Here is a 21,176-nt window from a genome sequence, read left to right as displayed (position 1 = left end):
TGATCTGCTTCATGATCTGACTGCAGTCTAATTCTCTCTAATGTAGCCTATAATGCATTATTCTAGCCAACATTTTTAAGCTCAAAATTAATAATGAAAACAAAGTTATTAAATGTTGTTTTCTTATTTTAAAATAACTAAATAAATGTTACAAAAAAGGACAGGCAATAGATTGATTGATTGATTCAACAGATAGATTTGTACAACCCTTAACAAATCAAATGAGGCTTACTGAGAAAGTCTTACCTCTGATTTATATTTAGTGACATTTATAAATGTCTGTGAGTGTCACCATTCAAAATGAAAGCACACCTTTTCGCTTATATTGTCTTATTGCTCATCATCATAAATAAAAATAACAACAAATGACAGCAAAGCGAAACTATTTTTAAATTCCCGTTTCGGAACAAAACAATCGATTTGCAGGTGTCCTTCCCTTTTGATTGATTTATTGCATCCTTGCTAAACAAACCTTTTTTTTTTTTTTTTTTTTTTTTTTTTACTTTTGAACTTTATTTATATTATTAGACAATTTTATGAATGTGACTGCTATACTGAATTGTACTCCTTAACCACGCACTCAGACATTGTTGATATCAAGCCGGCCAACATGGAGGAGCTGACGGAGGTGATCACGGCGTCAGAGTTTCACCCGCTGCAGTGCAACACGTTTGTGTACGGCAGCAGCAAAGGCTCAGTGCGCCTGTGTGACATGAGGGCGTCCGCTCTGTGTGACCAACACTCAAAATGTGAGTTTCATAGCATCCTACACACTAGGGCTGCACAATATTGGAAAAATCTGACGTTGCGATATTTTATTTTTCTGCAATAAATATTGCGATATGAACAGTTTCACAAGATGTTTTGAATAGCTCTATTTGACGGTTTTTGAGGAGTCCAACATTATGCTGGTACAGAAATTGACTCGTTTGTCTCGTTTCTTGTTCAAATATAAAAATAAATTTTTTTATGTAGTTTTGTTTCTACCTTTAGAAGAAATACGTCAAAATTAGGTGTTTTTTTTCCTTAAAACAATCTTAAATATCTGTCATTAGGGTAAGTAAAATAATCTTATTTTCACTTTGAAATTAAGATATTTGGGCTAGAATTTTTGTTTTTTAAATTTTGCTTAAATGGTTTAGAAGTACGTTTATATAATTAAATGAAATTCATCTTTGTTACACATTTTTGAAGCCCAAATGTTTTAAACATTCAAGGCCTTAAAAGTCACAGGCCTTAAAACACATGCAACTGATAAACTTTCACTCTAATATGATTAAACTCCGCAGCGACTCTACAAATCACATGTGTTCTGTGGCTCCTGGTCAATTATAATTCAGACTGACTGTTGTGATCGTGCAGCCCTACTACACACACATGATGACACTTTGGATTGCATTTATAACGCAAGCCTTAAAGTGCTCCTATTATGCTTTTTTTAAAAGTTGTTTATGTTTTGCCATCTTCAGAATACAATTTCAGATATTCAATATTAGATGAAGTCCGAGAGCTCCTTCATCCTCCATAAACAGTCCTGAAAAGGAACTTTGTCTAAATGATCAATGTGGCTTCAGTAGTTCAACTGTAATAATGCGAAGCTCCAAGAATACTCTTGTGCACCAAAACAAAATGTAAATATGACTTAGTTTGCCTTTATCTTCTCATCTGTATTCATCGATTACAATTTAACCACTGAAGTTGCGTTGAATCTCTTGACAATGCTTTTGGATAATTTTCTGGACTTTAAACATCTCCAGACCATTTCTGTCTATGGAGGATGAGAGAGCTCCAGGATTTCATCTAAAATATCTGTTTCAAAGATTGTTTCAAAGATGAACGAATGTCTAAGGGTATTGGAATGGTATGAGAGTAATTGATTAAACAGAATTTTCTGTCCCACTGTATATATGGTGGCCTTAACTACTAGATATTTGCATCAAAATATAAATGCAATGTATTTACTGTGTTGATAATGTATTGCAGAAGACTTCTGGTGTTCTTGAGGTGGGATACGGGTAGGGTAAGGGACAGGTTTGGTGGTATGGGTAGATTACAGGATAGTTTAAGTTTTTTATTCATAAACTCAATGTAAAAATGTAAAGTGGGCCTGAATTTTCAGTTTGGGTCAACTAATCCTTCAATTATATATATATATATATATATATATATATATATATATATATATATATATTTTTTTTTTTTTTTTTAATCAAAATGTATATATTAAACCCATTGTTGAATCCGCTTTCTTATTTTTAGTGTCTGAAATGGTTGGCTCACGGATCTGTACTCTCTAAAGCTCTCTAAAGATTGGTCAGATCTAGTCCAGTAATCTTGTGATTGGTTGAAAACCAAACCCTCTTCAGAGTATTTAAATTTCAGTTCTTCCTCAGCACATGTAAACAATGTAGAGTAACAATTGTATTGTTTATTTTATATTGTTTTAAATTCAAAACATCCTTCTGAAGTGGAAAATGGGATCTTTTCAGCATGTCGCAAAGAAAAACTAAACTATTGGAGACCTCCAATGGTTAAAATGCAGTGGTTGAAGGTCAAATCTGACATTGTTCAGAGACTGACAGTGAAGAATTATTCTATTTGTTTGTGCAGGAATCAAAGATTAGATTTTCTGATGATATACAGTGCATTCGGAAAGTATTGATAGTGCTCCACTTTTTCCACATTTTTTATATTACTGCCTTTATCCAAACTAGATTAAATTCATTGAATTCCTTTAAATTCTACAAATGGATTTAGGTCTGGACTCTGGCTGGGCCACTCAAGGACATTCTCCGAGTTGTTGTAAATCCACTCCATTGATATTTTGGCGTTGTGCTTTGGGTCATTTTCCTTCTGGAAGATGAACCGTCGCCCCCGTTTGAGGTCAAGAGCACTGTGAAGCAGGTTTTGATTCAGGTTGTCTCTTTACATTGCTGCATTCATCTTTCCCTCTATCCTGACTAGTCTTCCAGTTCCTGCTGCTGAAAAACATCCCCACAGCATGATGCTGGTATTAGCCTGGTGATGAGCGGTGCCTGGTTTTCTTCAAACGTAACGCCTGGCATTCACTCCAAAAAGTTCAATTTTAGTCTCATCAGACCAGAGAATATAGTTTCTTATGGTCTGAGAGTCCTTCAGATGCCTTTTAGCAAATTCCAGGCAGGGAGTGGCTTCTGTCTGGCCACTCTACCATACAGGCCTGATTGGTGGATTGCTGCAGAGATGGTTGTTCTTCTGTAAGGTTCTCCACTCTCCACAGAAGAACGCTCGATCTTGGACAGGGTGACCATTGGGTTATTTATCACCTCCTTGACTAAGGCTTTTCTCCCCCAATCACTCAGCTTAGATGGCCGGCCAGCTCTAGGAAGAGTTCTGGTGGTTCCAAACATCTTCCACTTATAGATGATGGAGGTAACTGTGCATATTGGACTTTCAGAGCAGCAGACTTTTTTCTGTAACCTTCCCCAGCCTTGTGCTTCGACAATCATGTCTGGGAGGTCTAGAGACAATTCCTTTGACAATTCCTTTGTCTTCATGCTTGGTTTGTGCTTTGACATGCACTGTCAACCCTGTGACCTTATATAGACAGGTGTTTCCCTTTTCAAATCATGCCCAATCAACTGAATTGACCACAGGTGAACTCCAATCAAGCTGCTGAAACATCTCAAGAATGATCAGTGGAAACTGAATGTACCTGAGCTCAATTTAAAGCTTCACGGCGAAGGCTGTGAATACTGATGTACATGTGATTCTTCCGCTTTTTTATTCTCAATAAATTTGCAACAATTTCAAAAACTAATTTTTCCACATTGTCATTATGGGATATTGTGTGTAGAATTTTGAGGAAATAAGTCAATTTAATCCATTTTGTTATAAAGCTGTAACATAAACAAAATGTGGAAATAGTGAAGTGCTTTGAATACTTTCCGGATGCACTGTATTTCAGGCAGTTCATAATAGCGTCTATCTTTTTTGAAAAGAAAAACTCTATTTGTCTTATTTAATATTTTACTTTCACAAACAGCTGCATTTCACACTGCGTTAAAGGTAGAATCTGAAAAAGCATAACATGTGCTCTTTATCTGACCAAGCAGAAAACCTCTCTAACTGATATTTGTTGTCTATTCATTTATATGTTTGTGTAGTGTTTGAGGAGCCCGAGGACCCCAGCACACGGTCCTTCTTCTCTGAAATCATCTCATCCATCTCAGACGTCAAGTTCAGTCACAGCGGCCGCTACATGATGACTAGAGACTACCTGACCCTCAAGATCTGGGATCTGCACATGGAGAGCCATCCGGTGGAAACTTACCAGGTGCAGTTGCTGTCTTACTGTTTCAGATTCATTATTTAATTCTACAATCTGATCCGTTATCTGAAATGCTTTTTTGTCAACATACTAATTGACAGCATTATTTAATTTAGTAAAAATGCTCAAATTTTTCCAAATCTGCATGAGAAAATATCAATGTCCTGCTTGCTTTATTCATGCATTCGATGTAGGGCTGCACAATATATTGTTTTAAAGGGTTTCTGTGGGGTCTTACAAAGTCTAAAATTTAAAAATCTAAATTTTAGGCCTTAAAAAGCCTTAGATTGGCTGTTCTAGGTCTTCAATATTTTTACACAGGTCTTATTTTTCCGATGTCCATTTAACGCTACATCTAATGCTCATTTAAATTCTTTTTTGTGCTTTATTTTCGTGGTGTAATTTGCGGTATTAAAACTTCAAACGAGACCAACAGGCGATAACTAATCAGCTTTCTGTTATTGAACTTAGTGCACGCGGCAAATGTGGCGTCGTCGCTGTGTTTGCGGAGGCACGACATGATTCGGCTGGCGGAGCGCACTAACTTTGAGATTCGGGTAAACAGTTCGCGCAGCACCATGTTTCATTTGAGTTGAATATGAATCGCTTAAGAGATTTTGTATGAAAGGGGTACGACTGCAGACACCTTTATGATCCGTCAATGTGTGATCATAGGGAGAACCAGATGACAAAATACCTGGCCTGAAATTGCAACCGTGGGAAAGACAAAGTTTTTGTAAAAGTTAGCAAAAAACCTGAGGGATACGTTTGTTAAATCCAAAAAAGAGACCATGGCAAAAGTGGAGACCCAGGTGGTTTTAATATTACAGAATATGTTTTTCCACCATTTATAGGTTTAACACTGATGTATATATTACAGTATTAAAATGTAATAGCTAAAAACTAAAATGAAGTAACAAATTATGTCTTTGATAACTGGAAAGGAATATATGAACCTGTCGGTTTACAATATACTGATGGCCTGTTTTCTTGGCTTTCAGGAATTTTGGACCATTATTGCCTTTTGAGCTTATAAGTAGAGGACACAAACTAGCCAGACAGTAATGTCAAATGTGGAGTGGGCTAAATAAAAAAAGAGTCAGTATTTTAGTAAGTACTTTTTTTGTTGCTTTTATTTTTGCTATAGTAAAATATAATTGTAGAGTAACCCATGTTCTGTTGTCATTAATATTTTCAATAAACTTTAATTGGTAGAACTGTCGGAGATATAAACAAAAGCAAATGATACATCAAAGTTTGATTTAAAATTCTTGAGCGATATTACTGATATGACGTAGAACCAGAAACTACCTACTATTTATCCGTCTGATTTTTACGATGGTTTCTTTGAACCACAAAGCCTCATCCGTTTCGTTAGGTACGTGCGCAGTCAGTAGAGGTGCGCGATGCGGCTCCAGGCGAAAGTATACATCAGCCTTAAGATGTTTTTTTTTTCTGCTGTGCATCTAACCTGCCTTTAGTAGTGTTCAGTTTAAATAAATGTATTTTACCCCTAATTTTGTGATTTAGCATTTTCTATTTGTGTATGCGTGGTTTTTATATTGTGATATAGATCCTAAATTTATTACTTAATGGTCTTAAAAAGGTCTTAAAAAGGTCTTAAATTTGAAAATTTTTGTCTGCGCTAGTTGCATCGCAGGGATCTGCAATGTAGTTGGGATTATAGTTTACCAGACATTATTTAACAACACAGTGGAGTAATTCAGAGTGAAAGTTATTAAAGCAAATTTAAGCCACTTGGGCAGTCAATTAAATGTTTGTAGCTTAAAGATTAATTGTTTAAAGATTAACACTTAAAGATTTAAACACTTAAAGATTAACACTTTATATAATTATTTACTCAAATAAAATGATACAGCGTTGTTGTCATTGTCATTACAGTGTTTCCTCTAGGATTTTTTCCAGCTGCGGTGGCAGATGTTGTCCATTTTACACAGATCTAGCACTACATGTCATGTCATTATTTCATCGACAAATGTCATGGGCGCAGTATTGAGATCGCATTCATGTAATAGCCTACAAGCATGTCAATCTCTGCTTAAGTGCCGATTTCCTCTGTTCGTGCACAAAACTTGTTGCGCGACCTCAAATATACGCTACTGAAGTGCAGATTTTCTTGCGCGCCCTCAAATAAACGCGGCTGCAGTGTGATTAAGTGCGTTTATGTACCGAGTATGTCTCCAACATTTGTTAGATTTTCTAGGAATATTTATGAATATCTCCGATAGACTTGCGAAGCGGACCGTGGCATTAATGCGTCCTGAAGTAAAGTGAAACGGCTATAAACTCCAGCAAGATAAAGTTATTATATACAGAGCCACGGACCTTTATCTATAAATAAAGTATAATTATGGAAACTGTGTTCATCATAACTGAAAGCTAAGCCGTGTTTGCTGGCCTCACGCATCACGCACCTGTCAGTCAGTCTGTCAGCACGTCACCTTAAAGGGTTGAACAGCACGTACAGCACTACTACGGTCAAAGAAAGATTTGCACTGTTATTATTCCCTTACCTTTTCATTTGTTTTCGGTGGGATTTTAACCCGCTATTTATAAAACTACAGATGATTTTGAATAAGAAGCTGTAATGTAGTCGTGGCAGGATGAATTTTGGTGTGGCACCCCGCCACGGAAAAATGAATGTAGGGGAAACCATGCATTATACAGTGATTTAAATTCCTGCTTCTTACTGCTGTTTTAATCCCTAGAAAATCATAAATCATTGTTTATTTGCATATTTTCTCTGTTATATTTACTTTGCATGTAATTTTTTTTTAATTTATTTATATTTTCCTCCCCTACAGACACATCCTAATCCATCTAAAATTATTAATTCTTTACAAAGTATTCCAGTCATCTGCTGAAATTGCTATATTCTTATTCACTGTGATATATACTGTGATATAAATGCAATGTCAGGTTTTTTTTACAGTATTGTGCAGCCCAAATTAAATGTGGACTTCAGAAAAGCTTCATTCAAATTTGCTTCATTAGCATGCCTGTAAATGATGCTAGATTGCCTATGCTTGAAATGTGTGGACAAATAAAAAAATTAATAACACTTCAAACTAAAGAATAGAATCAAACTATCATAACAATTTCAACTTAACAATGTAGGAAATAGCACATAAGAAATAAAAAAAAATCCTTATTTTATTATTATCATTATTTTTATCATTAGTTGAAGCATTGCTATTTCAACTGATGGTAAATTAGCTCTATTTTAAGTTAAACTTTAAAGAAATAGATTGAAAATTAAATAATCCCTCAATATGTTGAAATATGTTCTATCTCTCATTCACATTCATGAAAAGCAGCACCCAAAAATGCCTTTTAAATGAATTGATGCAGATCACAGATGATTCATTCACTGAGTCATTCAGTCATCAGATTCGCTTGCAGGAGTTAATGTCTTTCTTGATTATTAGTAAACAGCAACTTAAATCCGAGCTATTTTAGGAGTTCAGGGGTCGGTTTTTCGTACGTGGATTACTCAGTTAGCTGGATTTGGATTTTGACGATTTGACACGATCCAGGATCGTTTCGTTCTTCAAAGCTGATCCGAGAGTTGTTGTCATGGCAATAGTTCTGCTAGGTCAAACATGATCGGGAGCAGGTTCAATTTATATAAACAGGATTAGATCGGCTCAGTTCAAGCAAAGATAATACAGAAAGCATGTTCCGAATTCTGATATTTTCTTGTAGTTATATACACTTTGGAAAATGGTAAATATTTTAAAACTATAGAGTTATAGTTATGAATAAAATAAATAAAGTTATACATATTTATAAAACTTATGCAATCTGCACCCTCGAAATGAAAGTACAAAGACTGCCACCTGGTGGTGCAAAGAGAAAACTTATTTATATGAACTTTTTAGATCGCTTTAGTACAAATTTTGTATAATAAAAATGCACAATATGTGACTTTTTAAAAAAAGCAATAATACATTAATGCAGTCATAAACATGTTTTGATAGTTAATATGCCAGGGATTATGCTTCACAAAAGATACAGACGCCTTTACCAATAACAAAATGCTTTTGTAAGCATCCGATTAAAAAAACGGCTACTATAATAAAGAACATATTTTCTAAATGTAGAACTAAATACATTGATTTGCATTGAAATACATGATAAATACACTTGACACATGAAAGTGTAAAGCCTGCAGCTCACAACAAATGTGGAAGGTTATTGCGTTTCATATTTAACAAGTTGTTTACTGCTCATTTGATGTAATTTAGCTCACATGGATAATTGAATATTAATCAGATGATGTCATTACGCTGATGTGGCGTCAGCCAATCGTTGCATTGCTGATCATGATTTCGAGGATCGATAGATCTGTCCTTCAACACACGCAGCGATCTCAGATCAGTTCATCCAGACATTCTAATCTGATTCGCGAACTTGTTTGAAAAACCAAATTAGCGAGAGATCAGTTATCAAGATTAAAAGATCCAGAATCTGCCAAATCATCTTAGATCATTTAAGTGAGGTACGAAGAACGGACCCAGGAATAATTGTAATACAACACGAGTCAAATTATGAAGTGCTTTTATGTGTGCTTTTTTTTTTATTTTAAGCACCCATGAAAAGATTTGAGTCAAATGATCTGCTTTTGTCACATTTTGAGCTCTGATTTTAATTTCATAGGGGGGACACTACTAAAATTCTTATGAATTATGAACATATGTAATCAGCATGGGTCATATGATCTGTGTTGTCCTATTATTGTCTTGTATTTTAATTATAAAAATAGTTGGCGATTCATTCCACTGTGGCGACCTCTGAAATAGACTAAGCCGAAGGAAAATGAATGAATAAATACATGAAGCAGGAAACTCTTTAAAATTAAAAAGGATTGTAAAGAAGGAAAGAGTTTTTGTGAACCGATCCTTTTAATATAACGTCACCTTGGAATTATAAGGTATCTGCGTTCTGAATGATTTTGAGTTAATGAGCTTTAACGTTTTTGCATTCCATTGCAAACAGTATGTGTGTAAAAACTGTACAAAAGCACGCACATCTCTCTTAATTGGGTGCTCATCCAAAACCGCAAAAAGTGCAAATTAAATGTAAATCAAAGGCGGCAACACCAAGGCTCCAAAAATACAAATTTATTAAATTAAAAAGGCTGACACAGAGCGTGTAATGTTTCGAGCCACCCGGCTCTTCATCAGACAATGTTCATCACAATCAGGTGCTCCTTTTTGTACACTTCCAGATCACATGATCTCCTCTCGCATATATACCAACATATACATACATGCATATGTATACATACACAATCATTCATATATACATATATACACATGAATACATGTATACACATTCACATATAGTCTATAGCTTTGATATTTCAAATCAAATTACAAAAAAAATACACAAAAAAATTAGTTTATTTATATATTTTTTTTTTTTGTAATTTGAGGAGATCATGTGATCCGGAAGTGTACAAAAAGGAGCACCTGATTGTGATGAACATTGTGTGATGAAGAGCCGGGTGGCTCGAAACGTTACATGCTCTGTGTCAGCCTTTTTAATTTAATGAATTTGTATTTTTGGAGCCTTGGTGTTGCCGCCTTTGATTTACATTTAAACAGTATGTGTGTAACATTTCTTTTTTAAAATGAAATGTCTTAATGTAAACAACTTATAAAAAACATCCCATAATGGAGATAAGTTGTCATTTAATAAGAATATGCCAATAACTCAATTTTGACAATGTCAGATAGAACCTTATAATTCCAAGGTGATGATAATAGTAATGTATAACCATTGACCACTAGATAGCGCCAGGGATTCATTTCTAACTACATTTTTTGCAACGCATGATAGTATTGCTTTTCAGGAATTCAGAATACCTGGCAGTAAAGTATTTGGATTTAATGAGAAACTCTGGCTGTGATGCAATTTCTTCATTATAGGTTTCAGTTACTGTAATTATAGGTCCACATTACTTTGAATCCTCATATGATTTAGATCAGTGGTTCCCAACCTTTTTCTTTGGGGCCCCCCCCATGAACATATACAAACATTGGAGCCCCCCCACCATATAAATACACACGCACACATATATACTGTATGTATGTATATATATATATATATATATATATATATAGTTATAGTGTATGTGTGTGTTTGTGTAATATTAATATATAATATGTATAGAAAATATAAATTAATCAGTTTTAACTTGTCTTGGCCTTCAATAAAACCAAAATTTAGGTAGGCTTTGTCATACTGTCTAATCTTTTTCTTCGCCTCTGAAGAATCACTGCATTTACGTTTCTCTGCCATATTTGTTTTGATTTTGCCTTTACGACACGTTGGACAAGCACATTTTTGAGCAAACTTAAAATAATTATTTAAAGTTATTAATTTTAATTATTTTTACTATTATGTTGGAATTTTAAGCATGTGTTTTGATTTTTTTTTTTTTGTATTTAAAAATACATATATAATAGTAGGGCTGCTCGATTTTGGGAAAAATCATAATCACAATTATTTTGGTCATAATTGTGATCACAATTATTCAAAACGATTATCAGTTAAAGTCAAAATTATAAGCGCTCCTGAGATTTTTTTTTTTATATAAATATTTCCCAAATGATGTTTAACAGAGCAAGGAATTTTAACAGTATTTCCTATAATATTTTTTCTTCTAGGCTTATTTGTTTTATTTTAGCTAGAATAAAAGCAGGTTTAAATATTTTGAAACCATTTTAAGGTTAATATTATTAGCCCCCTTAAGCAATATATATTTTTGATTGTCTGCAGAAGAAAATACTGTTATACAATGACTTGTCTATTTACCCTAATTCAGCCTTGGCTTGTATTTTGAAAAATTAAGGCCTTAATGAAATCTGTCAAGTGCTTTAATTAATAACATTAAAATTGACTTTAAATCTAAATCCCAAATATCAGAAATGACAACAGATTGTTAAGATTTAATTAATGTAAGTAGAGCAATGTGAACATTGTAAACTAAGCCTCTTAGATTCAAATAATGTAGCGTAAAACAGTGTGACACATCAGTAGCTGTGCATTGTCTATTATTATAAAAAGCTTATCAGAGGTATAGGTAATATGATTTAATTAATGTATAGATGTATAGTGTCTTACATTATATTTACCTTTTAAAAAATAGCTCAAATTAGCAAATAAAACACAAGGTAGGCCTACGGGGCAAAAAGGGGACGCCTCTCAGATACTTTCAGAAGCTGTCATTCATTTATCCTCACCATGCTCATAGTCTTTGTCTCTTTTTCGTCTCTTGTTTATCCTCATTGCATCAACTTGGGGTAAAAGCACAGCATCTTGACTCTGTCTTTCATGAAATGGAGTTGCCGTTTAATGTATAGTAAATCGGACTCCTTCAAAGTAGCATCACTGCACAAAAAAAAGTTATGAATTGCTTACACTTCTGATTGAACATTGTGTTTTCTTTTTCTTATAATGCACAGAGTTTTGAGGTAAGGGACGTTTTCATTTGCCTTCCACTGACAGTCAGACAGGCTTATCCAGTTTATCAAACTCTGTCTTTTAAAATCGGAAGCGGAATAAAACTGCCTTCTCATAAAGGCGGCATATTAAGCCGTGACATTGAAAACATGATTCGATTCGCCCCTTCTGATTGGTTCTCGGGGTATAGCGGCTTGTGCTGTCAAAGGCAAGTGGAGTTTAGCAGCTTTTGTCAGTAAATTGTTATTTCTGAATGCGCTAACGCTGGGATTTAGATGATTTGAAGCAAAAATATTTGTTGAACATGTAGTACGTGCCTAAAGCATTCACTCAATGTCATTAGCTCATACTTGGTGGAAGTGCCGTTTAGCGGCTTTTGCATCTGAACTCTTCATATAATTATATATATATATATATATATATATATATATATATATATATATATATATATATATATATATATATATATATATAATATATATATATATATATACATACATATATATATATATATATATATATATATATATATATATATATATATATATATATATATATATATATTTATTTATTTATTTTTTTTTTTTTAAGGATTTAATTATTGATGTTTTAATTTAGGTTTATCTTTTTGTGATATTATTTGTTTGTTTGGCTTAAATGTGAATTTTTTTAGTTCTTTTTATTAGATTTTTCATTTGTACATCGTGAATGAAAATGTGAAATATTTCCTTGCCAGCTCGCTGAAATAATTTATACAATTTATTCACAAATGCAATATTTATTTACTAAAAATACTTTATTTTTTTGTTATTATTTTGCTATTATAGTGGTCTGTGCAGAATGCACTATGCTTTGGTCTTCTATATACTAGAGCTGCACGAATCTGGCTAAAATGGGATTTGCGATTTTTTTTTTTTTTTTTTTTTTTTTTTTTTTTTTTTTTTTTTTTTTTTTTTTTGCTTAAAACAAAGATCAAGATTCTCTCTCGATTCTGTACATGTAAAATAAAGGTATGGTAAAAACAAACCTATGGCACAACATCGATAATAATATTATGTGTAGGTCTACTGGTTTCTATAAATAATTCTATTCTAATAATAATTCTGATGTTGAATTATTATGTTTGAGAGATATGCTTGCAATCTGTCATATCAGACAATTTTGTTCACTGGTAAAATCAGACATTTGCCATTATCAGATTATATTCAACAATATATAGGCTAGAGTAGTTATACTGACACCGTAAACATTTATTTTCATGCACAACTGTGGGTTCGCTATAAAAGAAAAAACATATCAAACGCTTGCTGTAATCATAACTCTAAAATGTGATATGCTCATTTAAATAATGTGCACACTTTCGGTTTCATTTTGACTGCTAAGTGCTTGTTCATATTTCGTGCGCGGCTCCCAAACGATCACTCTGTGCCGCAAGCTGAATATTATTTACAAATGTACTACCTGTTACTCGCAACATATGCAGGTTCTGTTCACTAAAAACAGCTCACGGTCAGCAGCTCATGTCACGTGTGATTTCCCGATCGCGAAAACATCATGTTTAGACAAAAATGGCATTTGTAGTTAAATTAAACCTTATAAATACAGTATGTGACTCATTCAACATTGTTTGGAGGTGTCAATGTCACTGAGCAACGTGTGTGAAACAATGAAAAGACTCGTACAGCCGCCTTTTCTTCTCTCCTGAACTTGAAAATATGATTGACAGAATCGTAGAAATGCTGGATTAAGATCGTCTAGACCAGGGATGTCAAACTCAATTCCTGGAGGGCCGAAGCCCTGCACAGTTTAGTTCCAACCCTGCTCCAACACACTTACCTGTAGGTTTCAAACAAGCCTGAAGGACTCAATTAGTTTCATCAGCTGTGTTTAATTAGGGTTGAAACTAAACTGTGCAGGGCTGCGGCCCTCCAGGAATTGAGTTTGACATCCCTGGTCTAGTGGGGCCAAATCGAGATCGCGGTCTTTTAACGATTAATTGTGCAGCTCTACTATATACCTTATGGTAATCTGGCCGACTGATAATTGTTTTAAATAATCATGATTACACTAAATAGAGCTCCTTGATTATGGGAAAAATCATAATCATCAATATTTCAGTCAAAATTGTATAACGGTAACTCTGGTCTAAATGTGACTGTCATCTCTCTGTCCACAGGTTCACGGTTATCTCAGGAGTAAGCTGTGCTCTCTCTATGAGAACGACTGCATCTTTGATAAGTTCGAGTGCTGCTGGAGGGGCGACGACAGGTGAGTTCAGTAATGATATCATTATGAGTTTCTCAAAGGGCTCCAGCATGTTCAGATAATGTCTTTAGTCAAAATACAAGCACAATAGCATGATCTGTGGGCTCACAGCAGGGTTTCTCAGCCGTATCAATGCGTCCAGTGAGAGTCTGTCAGACTGAAGCTTTTATCTTTGACTAACAGATCACTCGCTTATATAGACACTTTTTCAGAAGCGTCTGACCGTTAAAGGTGCAGTAGGTGATCTTCCACAATGCTGACAGCTTGGCATAAATCTCTGAATCACAGTCCCTCCCCTGCCATCTAGAGCCGCGCCTCCTTTAACAAGAGCACAGCAAAAGAACCCTCTCTCATGTGCTAGTGCTCGTCCGGCGGCGTGCAAGCCAAACTGACATGCTATTTCAGAGTGAATATTTAGAGTTGCATGGTAAACAATATAGGCAGAGACTAGGTGGAATAGTGGTATTTACTTGTGTTTTGTTGTTAAACTAATTAAAATCTACATCATCAATGCTGTAAAAGGTCCCTTATGAAACTGAAAATGGTCTTTCATCAGACATTCATCAGAAGATTTTAGTGATTGAACAACACTTCTGTGAAGATATAACCCATTTTTAACAACAACATCTAACATTACATCAGCTTTGCGTGAAGCTAAAACAGTTTTAAAACAGAACATGACCTGTCTAAGAGAAATCCTTCAGCCGTTGTGTCATTCTTTCTCCAGCGTGCAAAGATAACTCCAATATTGATTCAGGTTTTTAAAAAGTTTTGATTCAGCAGGTTTTTACTGATCGCGTGCGCATTCTCTTTCTCGTGATCGCGCGGCATTCGGCGGAGCTGCGTACAAAAGGCTGCGCAGTTGTCCAAATCTGCATTTGCTGACAGACAGTTTGGCCTACTTATTGGAATTATGAGAGATGTAGTTCCGACTCTATTTAATTAGATGAACATTTTTTAGTTTTATGCTTTACCCAAAATATAAAAATACATATAAATACATTTTAGATCCTTTACTTTAGTCATTACTATTAAACTGTGAAGAGACTTTCAACCAGCACAGCAAAAAATGCTTCTAAAGACAATCACCTACTGCACCTTTAACCAATGCTAATACATTATGCATGATAGTTATGGTAAATTTACTATTGTGTATACTTCTATTTAGCAAATGCAATACATTGGTGACTGTCAAGAATTTTAGAAGGCACAAAATGGTTTCCATTGTTCGCCTAAAATAATTGCTGTTCGTTAATCAAAATCATAAATATGCAGCTACACGATTCCTCAACAGTCTTGGTGTCTGTTAAGTTATCAAAATAAAAATAGGCAGTTCATTATATTATGTTTTCATTTTTTCGGTAAGAGGGTGATGTGAATGACGCTATAAAGTACATCGTTCTTTTTGAAGATTTACCTGACTTGTCCTCGGGAGTTTGTTCTCCATATCAAACTTGCAAAGTCTGAACTTACAAGGGAAGACTGAACTTTGCGCACTTTAATATTGAGAACAAGCCCCAATCAGAAAGGTGAATGTCTGCAGCCACGCCTCCATTTTCAGATGTCATTGTTTCCCCCCCATCCACACTGACACGAAGCAGCAGCACTTTAAAAAGAAAACACTCAGTTTCCAGGGCTCAATATCTGGGGTAGTTTGGACAGATGGTGTAACCTTAGCAAAAAGTTATGCGTTTTAAAACTAAAGCCTGGTTTATACTTCTGCGTCAAGTGATCGGCGTGATTGCCCTGCATTTATACTTCTACGTGCTGTTTCTGTTGCTCTGCATTAACACTTCAATAACGCTAGCAGGGGGTAGGTGTTTATGTCCCTCTGTGTCAAGTTTCTTCGCTGGTGTACAAGTGACTCAAACTCGCTCATTTTGAAGCTGGAATCAGCGTACATTCAACAACTTTAATCATAAGTTAAACACAAAACAACAACGTTACTTTGTTTAAGACGTGCATCAACGTCGCCAACAGCCACGAACAGGGCTAGGCGCAGCCACGCGTAGGCTTCGACGTAGCATACAAGTCCGCTTGACGCAGAAGTATAAATCAGCCTTAAAACGTATTGGTGTAAATGGGGCCTCAGTGGTGATTGAAACTGTCAGTGACCAAAATGCAGCCGCCAGATTAATAACAGGAACTAAGAAAAGAGATCATATCTCCCCTGTCCTCGCCTCATTGCACTGGCTTCCTATAAAAATTCAGAGTTGATTTTAAAATCCCTAACACATGTCCTGAATAAGGGTTCATGATGTCAGATGCTCCGGGGAGTGAAATCTGAAAGCGAACATAAGATTGCGGATAAAAATAAGTTATACAACCTTCATTTGGCTTAATCCTTATCCTTTCAGATCTATTTTAGATCTTGCTTTGACGAGACCAAAATAAAGATTGGCCATTTTAATCATTAATCATTTTTACATCTTACATAGTAGGCTACCTTTTTTTTAAGTGTGCTTCACAAGGGAGTGCGGGAAGTTGCTGCTTGGTTTTGACTCCATAGCAGTTGCAATACATTCCTTTTTACATGTATATGTTTTTTTTCTTTATAAAATAAGAACTCGTTGTCTAATTGTGTCATTATTTCACATCTCTCTCCAGCGAGGTCATGACTGGCTCCTACAACAACTTCTTCCGGATGTTTGAGCGTGAGGGCCAGCGAGACGTGACTCTAGAGGCCTCGTGGGAGAACGGCTCCCCCGGCTGCCCGCTGAAGAGCTGGCGCGTGTCCACCGGCAGCCGACGCAAGAGGAACGAGATCGGCGTCGACTGTCTGGACTTCAGCCGCAAGATCCTCTACACCTCCTGGCATCCTCAGGAAAACATCGTTGCCTTGGCGACGGTCAATAACCTTTACCTTTTCCAGGAGAAACTCAATTAGGAATTTCAAAACTGCTTCGTCCCCATTCCTAAAAGCAGGAGTCAAATGCGGGATACATGCTAATCTCGTATCCAAGCACAAACTCATAGTCTTAATATTAACCACTGTAGTACACCAAAACCTTTGGATTATTCTGTTATGTTTAATTGATACACTGTAGGCCGGAGGAAGGGATTTTTAGTTGGATTACTGTATTGGGTTCTTGCACATTGATCTGTCTGGTTTATATGGAAGCCTGTTTCGGTCACAGGTGGATTCAAAAGCAATTCTGGCGTTTTAATTACTCAATTAAAAGTTTTTTAGGAATAGAAACTTCTGATCTCATAAAAAATCTTGTGAATTCTGAGTTTATATCACAATTCAAATGTACAATTATAATATCACAATTAGACCTTTTTTCTTAAAATAAAACTTTTAGGCTTTCTTGCAATTGTCAACGTATATACAGTTAGGTCCATAAATATTGGGACATCGACACATTTCTAACATTATTTGCTCTATACACCAACACAATGAAATGAATAATAGCAGACTGTCAGCTTTAATTTGAGGGTATTTACATCCAAATCAGGTGAACACTGTAGGAATTACAACAGTTTGCATATGTGCCTCCCACTTGTTAAGGGTCCAAAAGTAATTGAACTGAATAATAATCATAAATCAACCTTTCACTTTTTAATACTTGGTTGCAAATCGTTTGTCTGGAAAGCATGGACAGACACTGAGTTTCGTTCTGGTGGTGCTCTGCCAGGCCTCTACCTTAACTGTCTTCAGTTCTTGCTTGTTTTTAGGGCATTTTCCCTTCAGTTCTGTCTCCAGCAAGTGAAATGCATGCTCAATTTGATTTAGATCAGGCGATTGACTTAGCAATTGCACTTCATTACACTTCTTTTCCCTTCAAAAACTCCTTTGGTTGCTTTTGCAGTATGCTTTGGGTCATACTCAACTGCACTGTGAAGTGCCGTCCAATGGGTTCTGCAGCATTTGGCTTAATGTAAGCGGAAAATATTGCCTTAAACACTTCAGAATTCATTGTGCTGCTTTTGTCAGCAGTCACATCATCAATAAATACAAGAGAGCCAGTTCTATTGACAGCCACACATGCCTATGCCATGTCACTAGTACCACCATGCTTCATTGCTTTGGATCTTGAGCAGTTCCTTCCCTTCTCCATACTCCTCTCTTCCTATCACTCTGGTACAAGTTGGTCTTGATCCCATCTGTCTGAGATGTAGTTCCAGCACTGTGAAAGCTTTTTTAGAACTCTTAATCTGGCCTTCCTGTTTTTGAGGCTCCCCAATGGTTTACATCTTGTGGTGAACCCTCTGTGTTCACTCTGCTGTAGTCTTCTCTTGATTGACTTTGACACACATACACACACCTAACTGCTGGAGAGTGTTCTTGTTCTGGCCAGCTGTTGTGAAGGGTGTTTTCTTCACCAGGGAAATAATACCTTGTTCATCCACCACAGTTGTGTCCATGGTCTTCTGGGTCTTTTAGTGTTGCTGAGCTCACTGCTGCGCTCTTTCTTTTTAAGAATAATCCAAACAGTTGTTTTGGCCACGCCTAACATTTTTCTATCTCTCTGGTTGTGTTTTGTTCTTTCAGCCTAATGATGGCATGCCTGACTGATAGTAACAGCTCTTTGGATCTCATCTTGATAATTGACAACAACAGATTCCAAATGCAAAATGAACTCTGAAATGAACTGGAATTGAACTCTGGACCTTTTATCTGCTCATTGTATTTGGGATATTGAGGCAATAACTCACATCGGGCCGTAGAAAAGCTTAGAAGCCAATAGTCCTATAACTTTTGGACCCTTAACAAGTGAGAGGCACACATGCAAACTGTTGTAACTCCTACACCGTTCACCTGATTTGGATGTAAGCGAAGCTGACAGTCTGCAGTTAAAGCACATCTTTTTCGTTTCATTTAAATCCATTGTGTTTTTTGTACAGAGCCAAAAATGTTAGAATTGTGTCGATGTCCAAATATTTATGAACCTAACTGTATATTGCGATTATTATAGTTTTTATTGTCAAATGTGTGATTTAATATTTACATTGTTTATTTATTAGAGGTGTGAACCAACACTGGTCTCACGGTTTGGTTACGATTGTCATGCCATCGATTCAGTTCAATTTGATATCTCGGTGCATTGACGATGCTTTCCATACACTTTTCCATGCAATTTCAGCTTTTTTTTAGAATTCCAAGAAATAAATGCAAATGAGGTGATGCCAATAATGTATTTTACAATACAAAAAAACTTTACAAATTTTACAAAAACAAAAAAAAAGTCTTAAATGGAAGATATAAACTCTCAATTCTGACATGCAAAGTCAAAAATCCAAACTTGCAATTGTAAGTCAGAAAAGTGAGATAAATATTGCAATTTACCTATTTTAATTATTTTTCTATAAAGTATTCTATAAATGATACTCAAAATTGTGAGTTCGCTATTGTATTTTTGTTGGATTTGCAAGCAAAAGTTGTCGATTTTAATTTCTAGCGCAAAAATTGCTAATAAGAAATTCTTAAACAGTTTTTAGAAGCGAAGTCAGTTATGTAAAATACAGATAAGGTTGTATTAGTTAATGTGATTTAATGTGTTTACTAGCATGAACAAACAATGAACAATACATTTACAGTATTTGTTCACATTAGTAAATGCACCGCGAGTTAAGGAATTAACACTGAACAGATGTATTTTCGTTAACTAATGTTAATAAGTATGAATTTGGATGTTAGTAATGCATTGGTAAATGTTAAACTATGATTAATAAATGCTGCACAAGTATTGTTCATACTTGGTTCATGTTAGTAAGCACAAACTTTATTGTAAAGTCTGACCCAATTATCTATACACACACACACACACACACACACACACACACACACACACACACACACAGTTGAAGTCAGAATTATTAGGCCCCCTGTTTATTTTTTTCCCCAATTTCTGTTTAACGGAGAGATTTTTTTCAGCACATTTCTAAACATGATAGTTTTAATAAGTCATCTCTAATAACTGATTTATTTTATCTTTGTCATGATGACAGTAAATAATATTTGACTAGATATTTTTCAAGATACTTCTATACAGCTTAAAGTGACATTTAAAGGCTAAATTAAGTAAACTAGGCGGGTTAGGGTAATTAGGTAAGTTATTGTATAACCATCAGGGCCGGCGCGTCCATCAAGGCACTCTAGGCGGCCGTCTAGGACAGCAGAATATAGAGGGCGGCGTCCCCGACACTATCCTCACCACCCGCGCCCTCAGTTATATCCGCGTGACCGCGTCTATAGGGCGGCAGAATAGAGAGGATGGCGTCCGCGACACTACCCTCACCACCCGCGCCCTCAGTTATATCCACGTCTAGGCGCCCCCACCCCCGCTTACACTTTAGGGTTGAGGGCGGCAGTTCAACTTTGTTCTGTAGACTATCGAGGAAAAAAATACACCTTTAAGCGGCTAATAATTTTGTCCCAAAAATGGTGTGTAGATAGAATTAAAATCTGCTTTTGTTCTAGCCGGAATAAACTAAATAAGACTTTCTCCAGAAGAAAAAATATTATCTGACATACTGTGAAAATTTTCTTGCTCTGTTAAACATCGTTTGGGAAATATCAGAAAAAAAGTTAAAAAAAAATTAAGAGGGGGCTAATAAGTCTAACTTGAACTGTGTAATATGAGCAATAGCACATGTATATTGGCACTGGTGGGAAGCGTGTGTTGCCTTACTGTGCGTTCACACCTAAGGCGTCAAGAGCGTTAAAAAGTTACTCTGGCCGTCCTGGCGACAACTCTGTCTGCCTTCAGCTCTAGTGGCGAGAGCGTCAAAATTAGCTACATTGATCTCGTATTTAAAGGGGATGTTGCAGCAAATCAGTTACATCCCCGCATAATTCATGCTTTTTAGCATGTAAATGTTGTGCTTTTTTATCAAACTTATTTAACAATGGAAGATCAAGTTGCGTGTGGTGTGGGTTTGCTTTACTTAATTATTTAATGTGTCCCTATGTCTGAAATATCCCGAAGCAGCAATACTGTTTTGTAATGTTGCATGAAATTCCTTTTTTTTTTTTTTAAAGAAAAAATATAACATTAATGCACATCAGTAACTCGCCAGTAACTTTTTTTTTGTATGTTCCTGTAAGAAAACACTGCAAATAATTAGAAAATCCGGCGACCGCAATATTTAAACCCTTAGGAAAAAC

At 35.6% G+C, this 21,176-nt stretch overlaps 1 protein-coding gene across 1 annotated transcript in view; it reads left to right on the top strand.

Annotated features, from left to right (window-relative positions):
* Nucleotides 1-20,005, top strand: part of ppp2r2aa (protein phosphatase 2, regulatory subunit B, alpha a) — a 37,367-nt gene extending 17,362 nt beyond the window's left edge. Inside the window, exons 7-10 of the mRNA XM_682011.11 lie at nt 585-749; nt 4,146-4,315; nt 13,977-14,068; nt 16,673-20,005. Of these exons, the coding sequence (XP_687103.5) occupies nt 585-749; nt 4,146-4,315; nt 13,977-14,068; nt 16,673-16,952 (707 nt within the window). The 3' untranslated portion in view covers nt 16,953-20,005. The remainder of the gene's footprint in view (nt 1-584; nt 750-4,145; nt 4,316-13,976; nt 14,069-16,672) is intronic.
* Nucleotides 20,006-21,176: the final 1,171 nt, after the last annotated feature.

Source organism: Danio rerio, chromosome 8 (genome assembly GCF_049306965.1).
Source record: "Danio rerio strain Tuebingen ecotype United States chromosome 8, GRCz12tu, whole genome shotgun sequence".
NCBI classification, from domain to species: Eukaryota; Metazoa; Chordata; class Actinopteri; order Cypriniformes; family Danionidae; genus Danio; species Danio rerio.
This window is presented reverse-complemented; position numbering and strand designations above follow the sequence as displayed.